The sequence below is a fragment of the Pseudopipra pipra genome, chromosome 9 (assembly GCF_036250125.1).
Source record: "Pseudopipra pipra isolate bDixPip1 chromosome 9, bDixPip1.hap1, whole genome shotgun sequence".
Taxonomy (NCBI): domain Eukaryota; kingdom Metazoa; phylum Chordata; class Aves; order Passeriformes; family Pipridae; genus Pseudopipra; species Pseudopipra pipra.
The window spans coordinates 17,181,213-17,203,561 of record NC_087557.1 but is presented as its reverse complement, the minus strand read 5'-3'; the positions used below and the strand labels follow the sequence as shown (position 1 = coordinate 17,203,561).

Genomic DNA, 22,349 nt, shown 5'->3' with positions numbered 1-22,349 from the left:
TCAGTTAAAAATGCTAACATTCACAAAGCTGCTTCCCTTCTGTATAGAAAAGCACTACTATACCTGTGTTTACTTACCCACAACTCCTAATGCAATGTAACCCAGAATGACAACTATGAAGATCACACAGCAAATAACGTCTGTGCACTGCCTAGGGACAAAAACAAACACTTTCTGAAATAAGGTGTTTAATACAACCCTTTGAAAACACTGATGTCATAGGCTACTTTAACATCTGAATAAGTTGTCCACACCAGCACTTAGCAGAAGTCTTACTTACAAACTCACATTTGAGATGTGAGGCCCTGTTTTTGCAGAAAGACCAGCAAATAAATGTGCATGCCTTTCTCATGGTAGACAGCAATAAGAACAGATTTAAGTATTGTTAAAACAAATAATACCTTACAACATTGAACCCATGAGATTACTCATGGTATAACCTGCTACAGGATATCTGCCTCAGAACACACCACTTGTGGCATTTGCCATTCTTTCTGTTTTCCAATCTATGTTTCCTCTTACAAAAAACCACTATGTTTTAACATAAAGAAGATAAAAGGGCAGTTTTTTTAAACAGTTGAAGAACCTGAAGTGCATTTCCAAGTGTGGAAAGGAATCAAAAATTCTGTACACTTCTCTAGAGAGCCACAGCTTTACCATCTCACTAAAATAAACTTTTAGTGAGGCTGAAGGGGTACAGGACTCAAGGCCAATATAACAGTAACCTAAGAAAGGACAACTGCTCAAAGTACAAGGAGTGATGCTAAAATAATGCTTCTCATTTTCCCATACTCCATTCAGAAGCAGTTCTGACACTGCTCGAGCTTGGCTCTCATCCCACTAGAGCCATTTTTAAAGGTACAATATTTATTTCACGAGTCTCAGGAGAAATATGGCACCATAAATACTTTAATTACAACTCCTATAGTCTCAAAAACCTCTTCCAGTTCAATTCTCACAGGTCTCATTTTATGATACCTAAATGCAATTAAAAGTTGTACCCATTTGCGTTAAAAGGTTCCTTTTAAAGTTTTGCTGAGCTACAAGTACCCATAAACACTTTACCAGAATGCAGGATTTTATGTTCTTTGTAATACATGAATTTCTGTGCAATATCTAGTAAAACTCACTGTTGCCAAATACTATGGTTATATAACTATTAAGAAAAAAAAAATTACGTACATATTTTTTTTGTGTGGCTTCAGAAAATTTTGAAACAGTTCATAAAGACTAATTGTTGTTTATACAAAATAACTGCTTATTTAACTAGATATTATGGGTGAAACCCTGGCTCCATTTAACATCATTATTAGCTCATGTAGCTCACTTCCAGTGAGATCATAACAGTAACTCATAAATACAAGGCTCCACAGGAGAGGAAAAAAGGTAAAGCTTCTTAAATTAATAAATTAAAATAAATTTGTAAAGACACATGGTTATAGGGTGAAGACTATGGGAGTTTCCAAAGTTGCAGGAACTGGTATGATGGGAACTGGCTCTTCCTTAATAGGAGATATTGAAAGTCCATGCTTATTACTGAAACCTAATCAGAAATTATCCAGCCTTTTTTGCTTTCCACCATCTCTCAAACATACTGGCTTCTTGGCTTCTCTTGCTTTGTTACATGTGGCAGTGCATGCAAAGAATACCTTGTGCATGTGTAATGGCATCCTAGCAAATAAATTAATGCAAAGATAAAATCATCCACAGAGTATTAGTGCATAAAAGCCATTTATTCACTGACAGCTCATGCACTTAATCGTTAATGACTGACTAGAACCTCTCTCTGTTTGGCAGTTTCATGCCCAATCTGTCACGAGTACAACTGTGCTCAAGATGCTGCATAAGCAAGAAACGATGACATTTATTAGTTAAACAGCACTAGCAACTACAAATAGTCACGAGCCCAGCACTGTGCAACCACACAGAGCAAAAGGAGGCTCAATACGTTCACAGTGTGACTTTCACGTTACCCCTTTCAACTCTGCTGACTTAGATGAAGGTGACCACTGATGTCCTCACTTCTGAGTTCCTCCTTCCTGGTTAACTAACAACTTGTGTTTTCAGGCCTCCCTAAGTCATGTTGTGTCAAGGTGATGTTATACTATGCCATACAATGTCATGAATAGCTATGAAGATCCCTTTCTTCACTGGGGCTGAAATGAGAAGGAAGATATGCTGTACAAGTGGTTAGTTACCAACATTTATCTATGACAGACTCTTACTGTAATCTAAGTAGCATCTTTAGCAGGCTATTTAGTTTAAAAAGCACAAAGGATAATTAGATGTCAAACCTGCTTATTATTTTAATGTAGGCCACATTATCAAATGATGTGCCATGTAGATATCTATTAATAACAAATCTACATTTGTGAGAAAGTGAAATTTGTATTGCTAGTTAAGATCAATATTTTTATTAGATTTTTTCAAATTCTTAAATAAGGTAGCTAAATGGTTATGGAAATGTACTGATAATCAATTTACGTGAGAACCCATTAACTACATTTTCTAATCACAGAGGAAAAGATGATCTTTGTCTTAACAAGAATACTGAATTTCTAGAAAGATGTTGAACAATTAAAGATAGTCCAAGAAGTGTCAGGATAAATAAAGTAATAAGAGAAAACCTCTACAATATGTCTAACCAGCAAGAGGAAAATGAAAAAAAAAAAAAAAATTAAGACTTGGTTTTCTGATTTTCAGGGTTTTGGTGGTTTGGGGGATAGCTTGATGAACAACCTCGAAATATCATTTCTACTCTACAGCACTTTCAAAACTGCATCAGCTTCAGCAGTCATGATGATGGGATGTGATCTTTTCCAGCTGTCTTGCACCTTTCAATGCCAATATGTACAATTAGCAGCCCCTAGATACCCACCCTCTCCATTTTTCCATAATGAAGACAAACTTTTTCCCTGACCAATGAAAACTGACAAGAAATCAAGCACAGGACAATATATTTTATCATCAGAAAGCAAAGACAGGTGTTTCCCCACCCACACTGTACACAGAGTTATACCAGTTATAGCAAGGTGTACAAACAGTCATGTCCCCACTCACACATTGATTACTAGCACTCATTTGTCTCAAAAAAAATGCATGCTATCAGCTTCCTAGAATCTCTTCTCCCACAGGCAAGTGGGAAGCCGCAAAGTCAGAAACAAATTCAGAGAAGATTCCCATTTTCCTCCTTTTGAACTCTTTTAAGTATCTTCTTAGAAGGCATTTTGTTCATAGGAACTAGATAGTCTTTATTTGCTTGAGAGTGGTTTCCTAATCATTTAATCTTAGTAACTGGAAATAATTAATTAAGAAAACTCCATTCATTGTATTTAAGAAAAATCAATAATAATCTTAAACTACTTCAAGGTCATGTCTATAGTGTACTGTACACTGCTGCACTTATCACCTTAAGAGGTCAGGCAAGTCATTTGAGTATCTTGCAGAAAGGGATATTGAATCGAAACACAAGTGCACCTCATTGCATGTATGCTCAATAAGCATCAATGTACCTACCACTTTCTTATGGTCTGCTGCACAATGAACCCACACTTAATACTTAGGGAACTGATCTTTTCTATATTGTTTCCAACAATACTATCTCACCAAAGCATTATAAAATGCACTGGTGGTATAGTAGTGTTGCACTGTATTCATTTGGTTGCATTTTTAAGCAGACACTGTGGAATGTACAATTAGAATAGCACATAAATATACCTGGAATTGCAGGTACTGTATTGCTGTCACTATACAGAAACAACTACACAGATGTAACAGCAAGCCACAGTGCAAAACCAGTTTTTACTGACTACATCACACAGTAACAGCACAAACAAGAGAAGTTCCCTGGCATACCATCACCAGTTTCAGCACTCCTCATGTATGTGAAAGAAACAGTAACAGACTCCTCAAAAAAATACTACTGAATTGCAATATTTCAGGTTCCAACTCTGCAGTCCACAGAACCCTAGGTAGTCTCACTCACTTCAGAGATACTCTTCATGCATGCAAAAACTGGTCACTCAAGTAAGGGTTTCAGGGCTGAGTGGCAGCAGTGACAGCACAGTGACACATCACTGACAGTACTTCACTGCTGTCACTCTCAATCACCACTGATTTCCTGTCAGGGATTTACCTGCTGGCCAGCCACAGTACAAATGCCATGGCACACGACCAGGCCATTCTCTGGAAAGAACTAATTCCCCTGGTGAGGTGACTATGGGAGCAGGAAAACCAGCTGCAAAGTGAAGAATAACGTGTGACAGGGTCCAGTCCTGTGCTGTTTGGAAACAAGACAGTCTGCATCACATGGCTATGGCACCCCAAAACATAACAGAAGCTGAAATGGCCCTACTTATATCGGCACACGGTGAGACAGCAGGTACTAGTCAACACAAGGCACACAGAACTGGCATTCAGATTGAAAGAACTTTAGAGCACACAGTTTAATACTCCCCAGTAATCATGCATCCTCAAGGGGAGTAAAGATGGTCTCCTGGATTTAGAAGACGTGCAGAATCAAATTCAGAATTTTGCTAACAAAATTTTTTATTCACTGTTCACTGCAAACCAAAAGAATGTAACAGAATGAGCAACAATATTTACCTGCTGTGAATAGGTCCTCTGAACTTCGGGTCAAATTTCCTTGGTTCACCTGCATTTAAAATAAAACAGTATAAAAACATGCCCTTAATATAAAAAAATCTGTTCAGAGAGGGATGTTAACACCAGTCCTTTGAAAAACATCTTCCACATATTCCTATTTAATCAGGGTTTTTTTAATAATTTCATTTCGGCAGTATCAGTAATTCACCAATATAATTACCTAGCTTTTGTGTATGAGATCAAAGCTTTTATTCTTCTATCTTAAAAATATTGAGGGCCTTACATTTACCATATGATAAATTACCTTTATTGTATATCCTATGACTACACCTATGCACAGGGTTCACAACATATTTGAGACAAGGATTATGTCTCACAGTCACATGCTAAGTGTGTTTGACAGTGAGTGAGTGAACCTACCTCACTGGAGTTACAGGCTAAGTCCTTCTGATTCTTCTCTAGAATCACAGAATGTTAAGGGGTTGGAAGAGAACTTATAGATAATCTAGTCACTGCAGCCAAGGCTGCCTTGGAGCACTACATTCTTCACCAGCAGAAGAACAGTCTGGAGCCATGTCTGTACTTAATGTTATACTTAATGTTATATATATACTTAACGTACTTAATGTACTTAATGTTATGAATCCTGAAGAGTTTTCTTACTTCCCACTGCTTTGGTTACAGGACTTTATAAACACAGAGATGCAGGTTTGCCTTTTTTGGATTGGGCTTATCAGATGACAAAGCATGGATGGAGACTGCAGAAATGTCATGCTGATTTTGCTCTGCACTACCCTGCATGGGTGGTATAACTGCAGCAGCTTCTGCAAAGCCAGAGATGAGGTACAGTGCTGCAGAGCAGGCAGAAGAGCACGTGTTTCAGGCACCTTCTTTAACTCTCAAGTGGGTGAACCCACAACACATCCCTGTGCAGGACGCAAAACAAGTTTTGAAGTTGGTTATTCATACATCTCTGAGATTGTTGCTTTCTATGAATCTCAGAATGACGAGAAGGTGAAGTCAGGTTCCTCCTAGAAACAGGCAGTAACATCTGGCCAGACCTTACAGATGGAAAGAGTCAAACATGACACATTTTTTTCATGTGGCTATTCTGGCTAGCACAGTTCCAACTGGTTCACTCTGCACATAAGCAAACTGTATTAAGAAACTCCCAAATACTTACTCACCAATCTGTGCTGCCAATGTGGACTGGAATAAGATGAATTACAGTAAAATCTCATTTGGTAAAGAGTAACAAAAATTTAGGGTTGAATTTAAATTTTCAAGTTTTGAGCTACTGTATGAAAAGAAAGAAGCAGTTCTCCATTTGGCAGACCAGAATTTGGATTTTTCCTTTTGGAAATAGCTATTCAGTTTTATGGGATTTTTTTTTTAAGTTCGGTAATTATAGAGATTTACTGAACCAAACTTCATGCAAGGAAAAATTACTTCTTCATTCAAATGTCAATGCTGCAATACAAATTACTGTTTCAGAGTGCTTTTTCACTGCCTTCTTAAGGATCTCCTCTTCTGAATATACCTGGTATTAAAGGGTGTTACCAGCCTAAATCTTACCCCACCCACAGAAAAATATCTATTTTCTAAGAGAAGAATTCAGCAACTTCTCAAAGGCAGAATTTACTTATTAACTAAATGCCAGACTTTGTTCTGGGTTTATATCAAAAAAACCTTATCAAAATCCACACAGACCAGTACAATAAATACAGCAGATAATAAAATTCTATTTGCCCTTCATCTGAGGTGTTCAAGTCTACCTTAACAACCTCCTACAACAAATATATTTTAACACAGAAGAGACTGATAAAGCTGAAACTTCGGAGAAGTGATGTATGACAGCAACACCAGGGAGTGGAAGAAGTAATGCTGTGACACAGGTGCCCACCACGGTCCAGGAAGCAAGTGTGCCATATACAATACCTAGTGCTGGGCCAACACCCATATACTGAAAAACCTTTTTGAACAGGAATTTCTACAAAACAAACGTTTCTACAAAATAATTTATCTCCAGAACAAATCAGAGTCTGTAACATCACTCCCGATGGATAGGTTCTGGCCTTAAGGCATACTGGAGTGAGCCTCTGTTTATTGCTCATACAGGACACCCAAGCTGAGCACATAAGAACAGTCACACCAGATCACAAAAAAAACCCCAAAAAATTTCATTGAACCCATATCCTGTATGGGGAGCCATATCTGAGAAGAAACATCACGGTATTTCCCTAAAACTGAGATTACAGAGATTTGCAACTTCACTTTTCTTAACTAAAGGTAGTGACTTTGTATTTAATAGCTGTGAGTGAACTTCTTTCTCATTCATTTCATAAATCTCTATTTAACTTGCATATACTTTAACAATCTGCAATGCCCTATATCACAGAGTACTACAGGTTAATGAACCATTGAAGTACTACCTCCTTTTGTCTGTTTTAAGCTTGCAATCAGTCATCTTATAACTGTATTGTATAACGTGGCACCATGGCATGCTACCAATAATTTTACAAGTTATTATATTCCACTTTACTTATCCCAGTCTGTTCAAATGTTTCTTGTACATAAGCCACTTCATAGATTTGGTTACACTTATATTCCCTTTCTGTACCTTTTACAGTGCTACTATGGATCACTTAAAAAAGGAAGGGCCAGAACTGCACAGGACATTCACACAAATGTGATTTATACAATCCTATAATGATTCTTTCTATCTGACCTCAGTCCATTTCTAACAATTCATTCTTACAGTCTACGTGCTTCTCAGGGCAAACATTTTCACTGAGTCACCCATTAAGACTCCAAGTTCTCACTCATACAGCAGTTAGCTCAATCCCACAACTGGATGGAGGAACCTATCCTTCAAAGCTATTCAATGTTTTCCTTAAAAATTTGAACAAAGAAGTAGAATGAACACTTTGAAACTAGGCAGGTGACAAGTGTTAAAATACTTCTGGAATCAGAATCAAGTGGATTTTGATAAACAACAAGAGTTAACTAGCAAGAGTTATAAAAACAAACTCCATTCAGAAATCCATATAGAATAATTGCTTTCAAAAACACTGTTGAGAAGAATACTAAAGGATTACAGCATACTACAGAGAATGAGTCAGTCAAGCTATGTCTGCAAAAAAGCACACTTCTTCAAGAAGTGTGACCATGACTCATGAAATCACTGGGGACACATGAGGCCTCAGATGAACAACTATTTCTAGCTCATGGACCTAGAATGTCATAAGATACAAACAAACTGGAGAGAACAGAGGGACTGCTTAAAGAGAAGAAACTAAGAGGTTTGCTCATGGTGGCATGGTGCAGTGCAACATGGCTCAAACTGCATTGTCACTGAGCTCTTGGTATAAATCCATTACAGAATATGGGAGGAAAAGGTAACAACATTCTAAATTAGAAATACTCTAAAATTCACTGTCAGAAGTAGTAGGTAGCATCCATGGAACATTAATTACCAAAACGTGACACAGCTGATCACAAGTGTAATCAGTTTCAAGGAACAACAAAGAAAAATGCTGTTTGTTTCATCTCATTTTTCTGAATTAGATATCAAATTCCCTATTTAATTACTACTATCCTTTAAAAGTTCAGAAAATTCTTTGGGTTGATGTGGAAATTATTTATGCTACTAGTATCCATATAGCTCCTGGTAAAAGCAAACCACTATCCTTGCTACAAAAAGCCCAAGTGTATTTAGAAAGCAAATTCCAAGCATTAGGAGTTTGGTAGGCATAAGGAAGAAAGCAGTGGTGAGGAATGACTGACACTTTTTTTGCTAAGATTAAAAACTGAGATTATATTCGTTCTTTGCAGTTGAGGCAGATCTATTTCACAGGCTGCTTTATAATAGGAAACTTTTGTGTGTTGAAGTATGTCATTACAAGAAATAGCTCATTTCATTTACCAATTCTGACTCCAAACAGCATCTGAAGTTAATTGCTGTAGTAATTTGAAAAAGCAACTCTAAATTACTTACCTAAAATAAAAATGTACTATATATACATGTAAAATTTACCTCTGATGTGCAATTTAAATGAACTAGCAAATGTCATGCCAGAAAAAGTTAAAATATTGCTAATAATTGAAGAAGTTATAGAAAACCATCTGAGGCTGGGTCTAAGCCTATTAAAGTCAACTGAAATAACACAGTTCAAATACGTGAGATATTGATCAGGTGCTCTGAATTGTCATAAGAAAGCAAGTAAATTACCATGTTTTCCATAGTAGTTTTCTTCATCTCTATCCATGTTACTGTACCTGGATCACTTGAGCAAACTGTCGGTGCGAGATACTGACCGTGGACTCTTGTGTTGCTAGCACAATTCCCCCAGCAAGCACAGACACACAAAAATACTATTTAAATAGATTTAAAAATAAAGCTGATTGTCACAGACTTCTCCAATCACAACAGAAATTCACAAAGTAGGCAGGCCTTTCTGTGAATAGAAAGTTATCACTCAGTGCTTTTCCCACCTCCCCAAGCCAGTCTGATAGCCAGTCTGAACACAGAGGAATGACTCTTATCAGTTTGTGTTAACCCACACTATTAACCTAACGTATAAGCAAAAAGGGAAACATCTGTACTTGAATACCATTTGTAAAATAAACGTATGGAAGCCAATGCAACCAAAAAAAACCTGATGATTTGCTGAAAATAAGGTATCACACTGTTGGCTACACTTTTGTACTACCATGACAGTAAATAGTCTTCATATGCCACAGGTTGCCAAACCTTTCCTCCTCATACACTTGACTAGGTCCCACAAAGTTCAAGTCATGCAAGTCTAAAATGTAAACTGTCTGCTGTACATCAAATTTCCAATCTTGTCAAGTGGAAAATTTGTCTGTAGAAGTAGTAATAATTTACTGCATTATTTTCATAATAAAACATACTTTTTATATTTCTGCACAGCACAAAGGTGCAGAACAGAGGAGCCAGCAGTAAAAAGTCTCAGCATTGTTACTTTAGATACTGTAATGCCTATATAGCGAAATGAAGTACAAGGCATTATAGTCAGCACGTGAATCCAAAAGCCTGAGGCAACCTCTCCTTTCAAGCCACACAGGAACAGAATCTCTGTGTGGTGATTGTGACCAAAACGAAATTTCCATTCTCTGTGGAATATGATTAAAACACCAATTGTGGAGTTCTGTAATGAGAAACATGTACACTTGTATACGCATTCCTACAATAATTTACAGGACAGGGCTGAACTACATCCTGGAACAACAAAAATAAAATTTTTAGGTCAGCCCTGTCACTGCATAGTACACAAGGACATAGAAGAATAATCTCATATTATAGTTCACCAAAGATGCCTGTGATAGGTGTGTCACAGCTCATTTTGTTATTACAGAACTTAGCAGCAATGTTCTAAAGTTTACTGAAAGAGCTATTTAGTACAACCTATGTCAGTAAATGAACGTAAAAGTAATATGATGAGATGTAGACTGATCTCCTGCAAAATATTAACCACTGACTGAACACTCATACTTAACTACATCCCAAGACTTCCTGTCACCCTTACACAAATTAAAAAAAAAAAAGAAATGCAGAGAAGCCAAGTGACTGATTCTACTGAGCTCCTACTCAAGTTTTCATCTCTGTCAAAGGCTGCTTCAGTAAATCTCAATACAGTACAAGAACAGAAGGCAGTGGACAGACAGTGCTAAACACAGATCCTCACTAACTAATATGCATTTGGTCAGCCATATATTACTCAACTCTAATAAAATGCTAATTCCAGTTTGAGAACTATTAGTTTCTTCAAATTTCTTCCCTGGTGTTTGATCAACAGTTACATGTGCCCATGAGGAGAACAGCTGAGACTTTTTAAGACAACAGAGGTTTTATTAGCAAGGCATTGGAGCTGCAGTTGTACGCACTGCTCCCCTCTACTGGAGCACATCTGTAAGCTCAAGTAATTCAAATATTCCTCTAATAAACCTCAGCAGCAGTAATGTCACCTCTAGGGCACCATACACAAGCTGCTAATTCAATGCTCAAACATACAAGTGGACAAGAAAACAAAGTAGGCTCAGGGGTCTATTAGGATTGAATGAGGTTCATCCCAGTTATGTGTCTCTAAAAAATCAGATGAAGATTTTGATGCCTCTGCCTGTCTATTCTGTGTAGGATTAGAAAAAAAAACCACAAGTTCTTGCACAACTCATCTACCCCCATCAGAGGCAGAAAGTCCTTGAACACATATAAATGCCTAATCTTTGCAAGATTTACAGTCTTAATTTTGCAAAGAATCCAAATAAATGTTTTAAATGTACTGCTGTTTAGTAGTAGTCAATTTAATTTTACTTAAAAATTTTTTTAGGTAAACTTAAGCTACGTTGTAAGTCACATGTAACATTCCTTATGCAGACACAGCCTTCCTGATCCTAGTAATATAAAATAATACATTATTACTGTAAGACACAAATGTGTTGAAGCAGTCTATTAAGTCAAATGGTTGGCATTCATATAAAAACAACTCTTCCAACAAGCCTTGTATCTGGTTTACAGGCATATGGAGTTTTTCCCTCTCTGAAAAATTCAGGTGTAACTTGTTTGTTATGCTCACATACACTGCAATTATAATAAAAACACACCTATGATTTCTCTTGTGTAATAAATCATACTAAATGATAGCCGCCTTTGAAACATCTTTTATCGTGACAGTATTGTTGGTCCTTCAGCCAGAAAAGCTAGTGAGGGGATGAATACAACTCACATGGAACTGAAGTTTTAAGTCACAAAACAAACTTTTCTGCCTTTGGGTTGTGGGGTTTTGTTGGGGTTTTTAATTTCCTATTAGCCATTTATGCAGACAGATTTTTTTTTTTTAAGAACAACTACATGTGTTTAACTCTTAAAAGTTGAGCGTAAAAGTCTCATTAATAGATGCCACACGCTGAAATGTGAGTCAGCAATATCACTGCATTAAATAATTGTACTAGAGCTTTAATGTCTTGATCCTATATTAAATCACAGGCTAGATTATGTACATCACATTGAAATGCTCTGTGATCTACATTCTCTAATCACTCCCACACAAGTCTTCCAACTCGTTTCTGTGTCCACACATTCCTTTCCTCCTGTAGTTCTCCATCAGCTCTTCATTACATTCCCCCTTTTTTCTGGAAAGGCAAAAGCAAATGCAATGTGTGTTTTGGAATTACATTGTGATCAGTGTTTGACCCTTCTGCTCAGGTTATTTGTCTCTGGTCTGCCACCATTCATAATGTTCAAGGGGCCAAAGAGGGAGGCACTGGTCATGTGGGGCACCCTCCTGAACCAGGCAAAGTGTTGAAACCCGACTGATAACTGAATCCAGTACTGCCATTGTGCTACTGGTACTGGTTCATGACTTGCAAAAAATGGAAAGGTTAAGAAGAAAGAGGAGGTGGCAGATGAGACAAACAAGTTATCTTCTGTCCTTTTCTTTACATAACTGCAAGTACACAGATCGTTACATGCAGATGAGTTTCCATCCACATTCAATCTAAGTTTCAAAAGCGACTGTCGCTGCCTTCCAGCAGAGCTGAGGGCACTCGTTGCTCACACCCCAAATGCCACTGCTACCAATCTTACTGAAGGGCAGTAAAGGAAAAGGGGGGAAAAACAAAAAACAGTGAGAGGCAAGGGTTTAAGAAGGTTTCAAGAAGATCCAAGTACTACGTAGTTCTGCATCAGTTTTACCCATCCTCCTTTGCTTCCCAAGCAGTCCAGGCCATGTGCACTGTGTATGTATACAGTACAAAGAGAACTGTTGGGGAATTCTGAGGTCAGTGACAGTTCAGTGGAGAAGGCTGACCATTTTTCTACTGTGCTAAAAAAAACAAGCACTAAATCAGATTCTAAGAATGAAAAACTTTAAAATTAGTATCATTGCATTGTCCTAATTAGTCATTTATCCAAAGAAACATGATGTCCACCACGTCATAGCCACAAGACAAAGTGAATGACAACACATCACACACCCAGCTGACTATCGGGTAGTCCAAAAATTGTGCAATTTTTTTTCCTGATGGTGACTGTACAATTAACATGTTGTCCATGTTCACTTAATATTAGACAAAACATCAAAATCTGTTTGACCAGCATGATATGATCAAATGTCCAAGGTCCACACCTAACATTCTACTGCTATTAGTGACAGCTCAGGTTCTTAGGCCAACAAATACCCACAGAAAGGGGACTGAAAATGTATACAGTTAATGTATTACAACTGAATTACCACTGAACTGAAATTCTGCCACGCAATCAAGAACACTGATAGCTAGTGGAGGTTTTACATTTCTCTAAACAACAAACAATAGGTTGCCAGCAGTTTGGGTCACAAACACATTCACTAAGGCTTCCATTTCAATGCCCCTATTAGCTGTTGCCCAAAATTCTTCTTCAGAGATGGAATTCTGTCTGTTCTTTTGTCCCTCAGCTTCCTTTTCTTATTCTTGTTCCAGGACTAATGCAAGTTTCATGGAATTTCCAAGAGCTACCAAGATGCCTCTGGAATGGTACAAAGTGTGTGGTAAGAGCATTTCTCTGCAAACTCAACCATTCTGTGAGATGTTTTTTTCAAAGTGAGGTTGGGCCCAGAGGACTGGGTGATCAAAGCAAGCTGTTATCATATAGTTATGTTTGATGTAACTGTTTTGTTAAGTATCTCTTTTTCCCAACATTTTTACATATTAATCTAGCTAGAAAGGGTTCTTGGTTTTGAAACACACTCTCACGCCGTAGAAAAACAGCATCTAAAATAGTCTTTGATGATGCTTTAACTAGAAAAAGGAAATGTTTTGAAATAATCAGATGCTTCCTACCCAGGATCAGAGAATGCCAGAAGTTTGTGTTTCTAGGCTGCTTTACTGCAGCTGATCTAGAATTACAGATGCTACCCAACGATTTTTTCTCCTAGCACTCTGTAACCCCAAATGCTTTATACCATATCATTGCAACTTCTTGTTTATTCTTATGCTGCAAAATGCTGCATGCAGATACCATACCGAGACCTTTTCTATAAATCATTAAAATAACACTTTCATAACCTCAAAAGGACAGCATTATCTTCAGCATCTACCATTAAAAATTAAATCACTGCACTGTTTCTATGGGGAAAAAAGTGCAATTATACACATTTTTCAGATACAAAAATGCCAGGTGGAGGAGACAAAAGCTGGATTATTCTGGACTTTGTGTACATCATGTATCTGCCACTATTTTATTTGTACAAATGCATTCAATTACTTTGAAAGCAAGAGAACAGTCATACCCCCAACCTTATGAATAAACCAGTGTCTAATTCACAAAACCACGTTGAAACTGCACTAATCAGAGCCTTAGCAGCAATGCATAATTTTGAAGATCTGTCCTCCTCTGTATACCAAGCCTTTTCTAATGGTTGCTGATTTAAAATAAGAATGGTCAATAGCTGCCTAATTTTGGTTAGCTACATTTGTCTAATGAGCTACCATTCTCTGTGAAAGGTAGACATCAAAAATCCTAATGTAACTTGTTGGTAAAATGTCCAACATAAAATGTACATAGCTATCATGTGTCTCAAGTTGTTTCATAATTTTAAAATTTTTCAGTCACTATTACTTACCCAATATTCAGAAGGTAAACACACAAGGTTCTATCCTTTCTTTTCCCTGCCCCCCCCTTTTTTAACATTTAAAAATGCAGCTTGTGTCTTGAGGACAATATAACAGCTGTCCAAATTTTAAAGACAATTACTTCAGCGTTGTCTCCCCTTATGGCTCTTCATGTCTCAGACTCTGTGCCTGGTGTGCACTACCCTGCTCCTGGTGTAGTACACATGTACAACCCTTCCACTTCAGCAGCCCTCTGGCAACGTGTCTGCTGAGCACATCCAGCAACTGGTGAGTTCACTTTTACAACCAGGACCCCACTTTCAAGAGGAACTGTATATCTGGAGGTGAACACAGGACTTTGAAAATAATCTCCTGGTTTTTCAGACAACCACAACAAACCCCCATCACTATTACTACAAAATTAAATGTGTCTGACACTGAAATCAAAGGAAAGCTGTAAAATAAGATAACCTTCAGCTCTAGAAGTTACAATTTATTGTTAAGTGGAAATTAGACTATTAATATCCTACAATACATTTTTGGGACTAACAAAATTATTCCACTAAATCTTTAGCACAAGGTTCATATTTCACAAAATATTTAACTCTAGTGGACTCTGACCTTTGATAATTACTATAATTTATTGTAAGATGGAAGCTTGGTCCTATATGATTAATTACTTCAAAATGTATACAATCCACAGATTTTCACAATTGTCTGTTAAGAACTAAGATCAAATGGTAATTTTAAGTTGTCTTTTAATTCCTATTAATTTTATACTAACAAGCACCCACTAGAAAACAACTATTATAGCCTACATGAAACCTTCCACTTAAAACCTACATAGCAAAGCCAAAATTTCTTTTAGATCAAATGGAGTACAGGAAGTGGCATTACAAATTATGTTTCCTGTTCTATTGAAGTAGAAGCATTTGAATAAAAACTCTATAGTGTAGGTCAGTTCAAAACTGGAGAAATTACATGAGGGTATTCACTAAAAGAAATATACATATAAAGTTCCACTTTTTAGAATAACATTAAGGAATTACAAAAAAATTTTAAAACTGCAGGCCAGACATCCCAATTCACTCAACAAACTACTGTCTCTCAACTTTTGCTTTTCAACAGAATATAAAAATATCCACTACCACAGTCCTTTATTCTGGGGAGAAAGGAGACACAACTCCGTAAAATACCAAGTAGCACGAAGTCTCTGGAAAAACTCTCTCTAGTAATTAAATACACAGCTTTTGGAAACTATTAGCCCTCCAGCCTGTGAGAATCTGGTGTGGAAACTGCACTCAGCTATGACGGTTGATTACAAGAGAAAACAGAAAACCACTCAGAAAACCTCCCTGCATAGCTTGGGGAATTAGTAACATTATTCAGTTTTTTCAACAAGCCTTTGGGTGCCATTATTGCATGACAAGCTGTTGCAACACGTTTTACGTGGGTGTCATCACCACCCTCCTTGAATTTCATATCTGAAATAAAACCATTCTTTTGCTTAGAGAGACTGAGGAACTGAAAGCAGAGCAAGACGTTTTCTGCCCTAGTTCAGGTCTACCCTTCAGGCATCCCCTTTGGGTGCCCAGCTGAGTAAGAGACGTGCCAGCACCAAGCGCTGCTCTGCCCTGGCCCAGGCTCAGCACGGTTCCGACAGATGGCCCTGGGGAGGCTACGGGGCAGCACCGCAGGGCGACCCGGCCAGGGCCGAACCCCTCCAGGAGCGCCGCCCGACCCACAGCTCCGGCTGGGCCCCGCCCGGCCAACGCCCCTGCCCGAGGCCACGGAGCCGCCCGGCCCTGCCCTGCCCGCCCTGGGCGCCGTCGAACAGGCCCTGCCGTGCCAGCCGCGGCCCAGCTCCCAAGGCAAACAGAGATGTGGCAGCAGGATGGTTACATAGAGTGACTAATTAATTTTTCTCAAAGAACAACAGAAATTCAGGCATGTTTAACATTATTAAGACATTTTCTCTTAGAAGAATACCCTCCACAGCAATCTGAAAGGTTGGTTTACCCAAACATTGCTGAAATACCAAGAGATCATATATGCAGAACAGCGTCTGGTAAATTACACTACAAAGGCTGGACAATTTAACAAATCACAAGTATGTTGATAGTTTAAAGCATTTCCAAAAGCTAGAAAATGTTTTATTTTCCCGTTACAAAGGGCACTGTTTGAACCATGCACCCACAGTTTCAATGAAAGTCTAACTGCCCACATGCATGACCGAATTTTGCACTCGGTTACTGGTATCTGGTATGATATTTGAATACAAAAATAACTGGTTATCCTTTAGAATGATTAGGCATATATGTTTGTCCACAAAATGCGTAACTCACAGATAAGATTAAAAAGCCGTATCAATAGGCACTTGCTAATTCACTAGCTGTTCTCTGTATAGCTACACACCTTGCAGAGACATTCTTTAGGGGAGAAAAAAAAGAATCATATAAAGAAAACTATTCAGATGGGGATTTGGTGAGTCGTGACTACTGCTGCTTTAACAGAGGTCAAAATTTATGTCTATATAACACTGTATATAAGATGCATTATTATGAATGCCTGCCTTTCTGTACAGTCTCTGTATAGCACACTTGTATGGTATAATGAACAAAGCACCAGCTCTTCATGGTTGTTTTTAAACCATTAGATATGCAGTTACAAGTAGAGTTTGTAAGACTATGTTAACTAGATCCATTATTTTATTAGGCAGACACATTTTCATTTATTTTGCCTTCATTTCTGAGACTTCTGCCACTTACTGTAGGATGTGTTCTGCAGTCTTAGCAGTGTTAACAATGGCTCTGTGTATCTGGAACAGTAAATATATTCACAAAACTATAACATGGGCAGATGTAATTTAAGAATTTATTTGAGCAAATAAATCCCTTACAGTTGCTTAAAAATGGTCAGAAGTGACCCTTCATTCCAAGTTTTTCCCACTTATTAATAGAAACAGACTTCCACTATATTCCCTAATTTGTTGTCATTAAAAAAGTCCTCTGGAATCAAAAGCTTGACTTTATACAAAGCCGAATGTGTTCTTAGACAAAAGAAGGGGACTGTGATTACTGATGTTTTCTGTTTCTATAGACTTCTAAAGGCACAACATGTTATGCCAAGTTGGTCTGCATTCTTTGAGCCAGGTCCTATTCCTAGGTAGTAAGACTGTTAGTAAATAAATAATCCAACATTAGTTACAGGTTTTTATTCCTCAAAGGAACTTGTCAGCATTTCCAACATACACAATTGAGACGTTGTTACAGAAAACAGATTTTTGTTACAGAAAATAATGTCTCCATGCATCTCGTTATTAGGTGCTACGATAAAAAAAATACAATTTGAATGGTGATCTGAAAACTGAACAATTTTAGATGTAAGAGGACTTCACATTAGCTAGATATCTGTAAAAACTGATACACAGTGATTCTCAAACCTGAACACAGACTAACTTGCAATGATACTATACAGAGCACTGTGCATTATGAGAAAAGTCTCTCTAAGAAATAATCTGTTCCTGCAGAAGCGGGTGTCAAGTTACTGTCTGAAGCACAGAACTGGCTCAGATTCCCCCTCCATTCCAACAGCAAAATAAATGCTATGCTCCATGTATAAAACTAGGTTTATTATAACTGGTTTGCAGATTTTCGAGTTTGTGATGCAATTCAGAACTTGTTTTCCATTACTGTTGGTGTATCAATTTAGAACAAAACAACTCAGGAGTTTAATCCTGGATGTAAATTCACAGACACACTGCCATAAATAACAGTCCTGAATGCTCAGTCTAGACTGAAATGTTTATAGGAGTAAAACCCATAAAGATGAATCATTAGATGTGTATCAGCTATAAGGTATGTGGAATTAGTGAAGACATGGTTACAAAAGGTAAAACCCTGTAGGAACATTTCTACAATGCTTACAGACTTTGCAGCAACTCTAGAATACAACTCACACTTTATACATAATTGACACAAAATAGAGGGAACAGGAGGAGGGGAGAAGAAATCACAGTCCACTGTGGATGTGAACATTATACGTGAACGTTTAACATATGAATGTTCAGCAGACTGACAAGTAACTTGTGCAGAAGAAACATCTCAAAGACAAATCAAAACCAAAGAAGGAGACAAAATATGATTTGGGGGACTTGGGGAGATTGTCAGAATACATTTTAATCTTGGCAACACTGAGAAAGTTTTTATGAGAGTTGTGAAAAAATATGAGAAGATGGAAGCCGTATAAATAAGAATTTGGTTTACTCTGATGAAAGATCAGAAAATTCCTTCCCAATCTCAGAAGTAAAACAAGCCTCACCTCCTTACAAAAAGTCACAAAAAAAGGGAGCATTTTACAGTTCCAGGCTCAGCTTTATGCACTGCAGATGTACCTTAACATTTTAAGAACAACAGTAAGCAGTGAAATCATAATGTAAATAAGAACTTGCTGACAGGAAGCTCTGGTACTCTCAGCTTAAAATGCTTAATATTAGGCCCAGATGCTTAAAAGTTAGTCTCTAGTTTAATCTTCAGCTTATTCCTGTAAATTTGTATCTTATACTTGGTAAATATTAATAATTGCATAGATTATAACTGGAAAATACAGTTTCTGCGCTTATATGTAACGAGGTTGTAATATCCTGTGGAAACTGAAATCCTAGGAATTGGAAGCAAAGTAAATCCTGAAAATTGAGCCTTTAGCATTACAGTTTTGTTGTTGAATCAGCTCCAATGCTTTTTTCTGTATGGGGTATCTGACACTGAAAAGTATAGTCAAGAAATATTACACTAATAATAAACAATAAATAATACATCGTTACTGTTGCTGCTGCTGTTGTTACATGTCCCCAAACTGTATTTAAAAGGGCACACGTTAACACCCAGGTTGCTTACACACGTTAACACCCAGGTTGCTTACACTTTTCTCTGCCACGTATGAAGTCAGTTGCTAATACACAGATACCAAAGAGGGGACTGAAAGCACATAAGCCCAACATTTAGCCATGAAGGTGCTGCTTATGTGCTCAGTTACAGCGAAGTTTACAGCAGTAAGGTTTCTGCGGCAAGTAACTCCAGTTACTGGTGCCATGAAGAATTCTACTCTGCCTTTTCCAATGGTACACTCAGAGAATGCCCTCAGGATGCATGTACCTGTGGCCAGGGCAGGTCCCAGCACTCTTTTTATGGCCTATAGATACTGTGCTTAAATTATGACTGAGCCTACAGCATGCATTACCCTAGTACACTAACCTAACCTCTTGAGACCTTGAGGGAATTGTACATCATCATAAATTTTATGGTCTGTAGTTTGAATTTGCCTTCTACAGAGAACCACTACACCATAGTATTCATTCTGATGGTCTCTGGTTTTGATGCAAACAAAAAGGTATCGCAAAACTGAAGTGCCAGTGTGCAAAGGGAAGATTTCACAGTGCAGGCTTATACCCTACTTTTCCCTTACACTCTGTTAATCTGCTCATCTTTTTTTAAAAAGCAAAGTGAGGAGAAAGACACTGTATTTCTACTATATTATGTAAAAATGCGAAATACATTAATTTGTTATTAGCACTTGCTAAATATTCCAAATCTCTGGAGAAACTAAAGCCTCTCACTATTAACTAGCAATTTTGCAATTGTATCATATTGTATTTTACCTACTATTTGTTTCTGTGTGTGTCTGTAAGCATGCACATACATAGATTTCAAATTGTAACTGGAAGGATTTTCTTCACTGTGACTCTGAAATGCAAGATTTTAACACTCTAGGGTGACATGTGTCCATGTATTACTGCATAATAACACTTTTGGTACCTAGATTTAGGTAGCAGACTACATGCTTCCTTTCTAGTTGACCAGTTTCTCTGTTCTGTTAAGAGAGCAGTCCCTTAGTAATAGGTAGATCTCCATAAAATTATTTTTGCTAAAAAGTAAGCAGAACATGTGCGAGGATTCATAAATTATACTTCAATAATCAGTGATTTCCAATGTTCCAGACCATGTAATCTGTTTCCTTCTGTACTGTATGTCCTTCAACTCTCATTTCCTATTTCATATGTCCTTAAATAATCATCCATCCTGAAGCCCAGATTCTTCTCCCCTTCTCTCCCTAACTACATTTTTATTGTCGTTCTAATGCCACATATGAAATGGGACTGCTCCTGAACAACAGGTTTCCATTCTGCTCAACCTTAGAGATAAAAATGCTTTATACATTTTTAATGCGGAGAGCTGGTCTGGAATCAAAAGTCTACCTAAGAAGGTACATGAAAACCAGTCAAATAAAGGGACTACAGCATTCTAAATTTGCCCGCTATACCTTAGAATGCACAGCACTAATTAGGTATCTCAGTAAGCAGTAGCATTAGTCTAGTATCCTCTGAATTGGTGCAGTTTACACTGTACCACAGCCCATTAAAAGAAAAGCAGCTCTTCATGTCTCCTAAAACATTTAGCCAGTCAAGAGACAGTCTGTTTGGCTGCCTATCACAGAAAATAACTGCAAAGAGTGAAATCAACATTCAAACAATATTGTAAATTATGTAAGGTAACCAGAAACTAATTTGAAAAGAGAGAGCCATTGTGTAGAAATAAGCCTGTGTTGGCAGAGAGATTAATCAAAGGACATGTAAAAAAAAAAAAAAAAGACTGTTCTAGGAAGTATTCATTTTGATATACATTCCTTTCCTGGGTATAATTCAGCATTATGAATTTGAAAGTTGAGATTCTAAGTCTTGCAAATCTTTTTTTATCTTGCTGAGTTAAAAAGATGGGTATCTCTATGGGTTCCATAGGAAAGGGTCCATGTTAGTCTTTCCTGTAATGTGAATGAGACTTGAACTAGTCTGAAATTATGGTTCAGGAATTCATCTCTATCTACTGCTTCTAAATTCTATCTTCTGGTTTGGTTTGGGTTTTTTTAAGACAGATGGAGTTCTTAAAGAGCAACTTAAATTTGTGTAGCAATTACTACAGCAATTCCAAGAAAAGCTGCAAACATTTGCACTGAAAATAGCAAAAAATCTTGAATTTCTCTCATGTTTTAAGCAGCAGACCTTATGCTAGAGAAACAGATGCCAAAGATGAGTATCAGAAGCTTCTTGACTGGCCTTTTACTATTTTCTGAAAGGTTTTCTCTACTGTAGTAACCAGTAGGCTGGCCTAAGGTGAAGAGAGACCTATAAACTGAATTAGGGGCCTAAAATAAAGAAGTAGACTTGAGGGATCCTGTTACAAGCAGACCACACAGACAGCAATGGAAAAGTTGTGTGATCACAGTCAGTAAGCCAAGAGGAAAACAGGACTGGTTGACAGGTACTCTTGCCTGCTGGGAGAGGCTTATTTTCCAATCTCAGAATACTGACTTTATACTAAACAGCTCTCAGCAAAAAAAAAGAAAAAAAAAGTAAATCTTTTATTCAGGACTTTCCTTGGCCTACTAGCCAGAACATCCTCACATGGGAACCACCCTGTTGACATTTTACAGCAGTAAGCCCTTCTGAGATCTTTGCAGAACACCTTCATAATTAAGTCTCATAAATTCTGAACCATGACAGCGCTGCAGACATATCATAGTTCTACAGTCAGCCAGCTATAAAGTATCCAATGCTCAGCCAAGTTGTTTTATTTCTCCTTCTCAGAGAAGTTTCTTGCTTCCCATTGTTCTATGCCTGTCCAACTACATTTCTCTACAGGAATATTTTCTTATGCATTAGTGTTAACAGCAAGACATTCAATGTCTGAATAAGATTTAATACTCAATTTACCTAATTTTATTGGCAAGTGAGATGCATAAATAGTTTTGACCATCAGAAAACATTCATTAATTGGCTAAGTACATTGTCCTAGTTTAGGACTGTTAAAAGTACTGCTAAGACCAGTCTTTCATCACTAGAGGGGCACACAGAAAGCTGTTCCCATAAACTGTCAGACAGTGAGCAGCAACAGCAGAAGCAACACAAGCAGAATCTGAAGGTCAGACTGATCTTAGCTGCTCTAGGGAACCAACTTAACAATTTACAATGGTTGCAAACATTTACAGCTCATCCCTCCAGGTTTAGATAACATCTTTGATGCCTCACCAAACTCCCAGGTAAACGAACACTTTTATTAGTTTGACCTCATAGTTCAGAGAAA

The 22,349-nt window shown here is 37.6% G+C and overlaps 1 protein-coding gene across 4 annotated transcripts in view; it reads right to left on the bottom strand.

The window, feature by feature from the left end:
• Positions 1 to 22,349, bottom strand: part of SLC44A5 (solute carrier family 44 member 5) — a 68,827-nt gene that overhangs the window by 25,404 nt on the left and 21,074 nt on the right. For all 4 annotated transcript variants that reach the window (XM_064664851.1, XM_064664850.1, XM_064664853.1 and 1 more), the window contains 2 exons: positions 4,606 to 4,654; positions 78 to 151 (listed from right to left, as the gene is read on the bottom strand). In XM_064664851.1, coding sequence (XP_064520921.1) covers positions 78 to 151; positions 4,606 to 4,654 — 123 coding nt within the window. The remainder of the gene's footprint in view (positions 1 to 77; positions 152 to 4,605; positions 4,655 to 22,349) is intronic.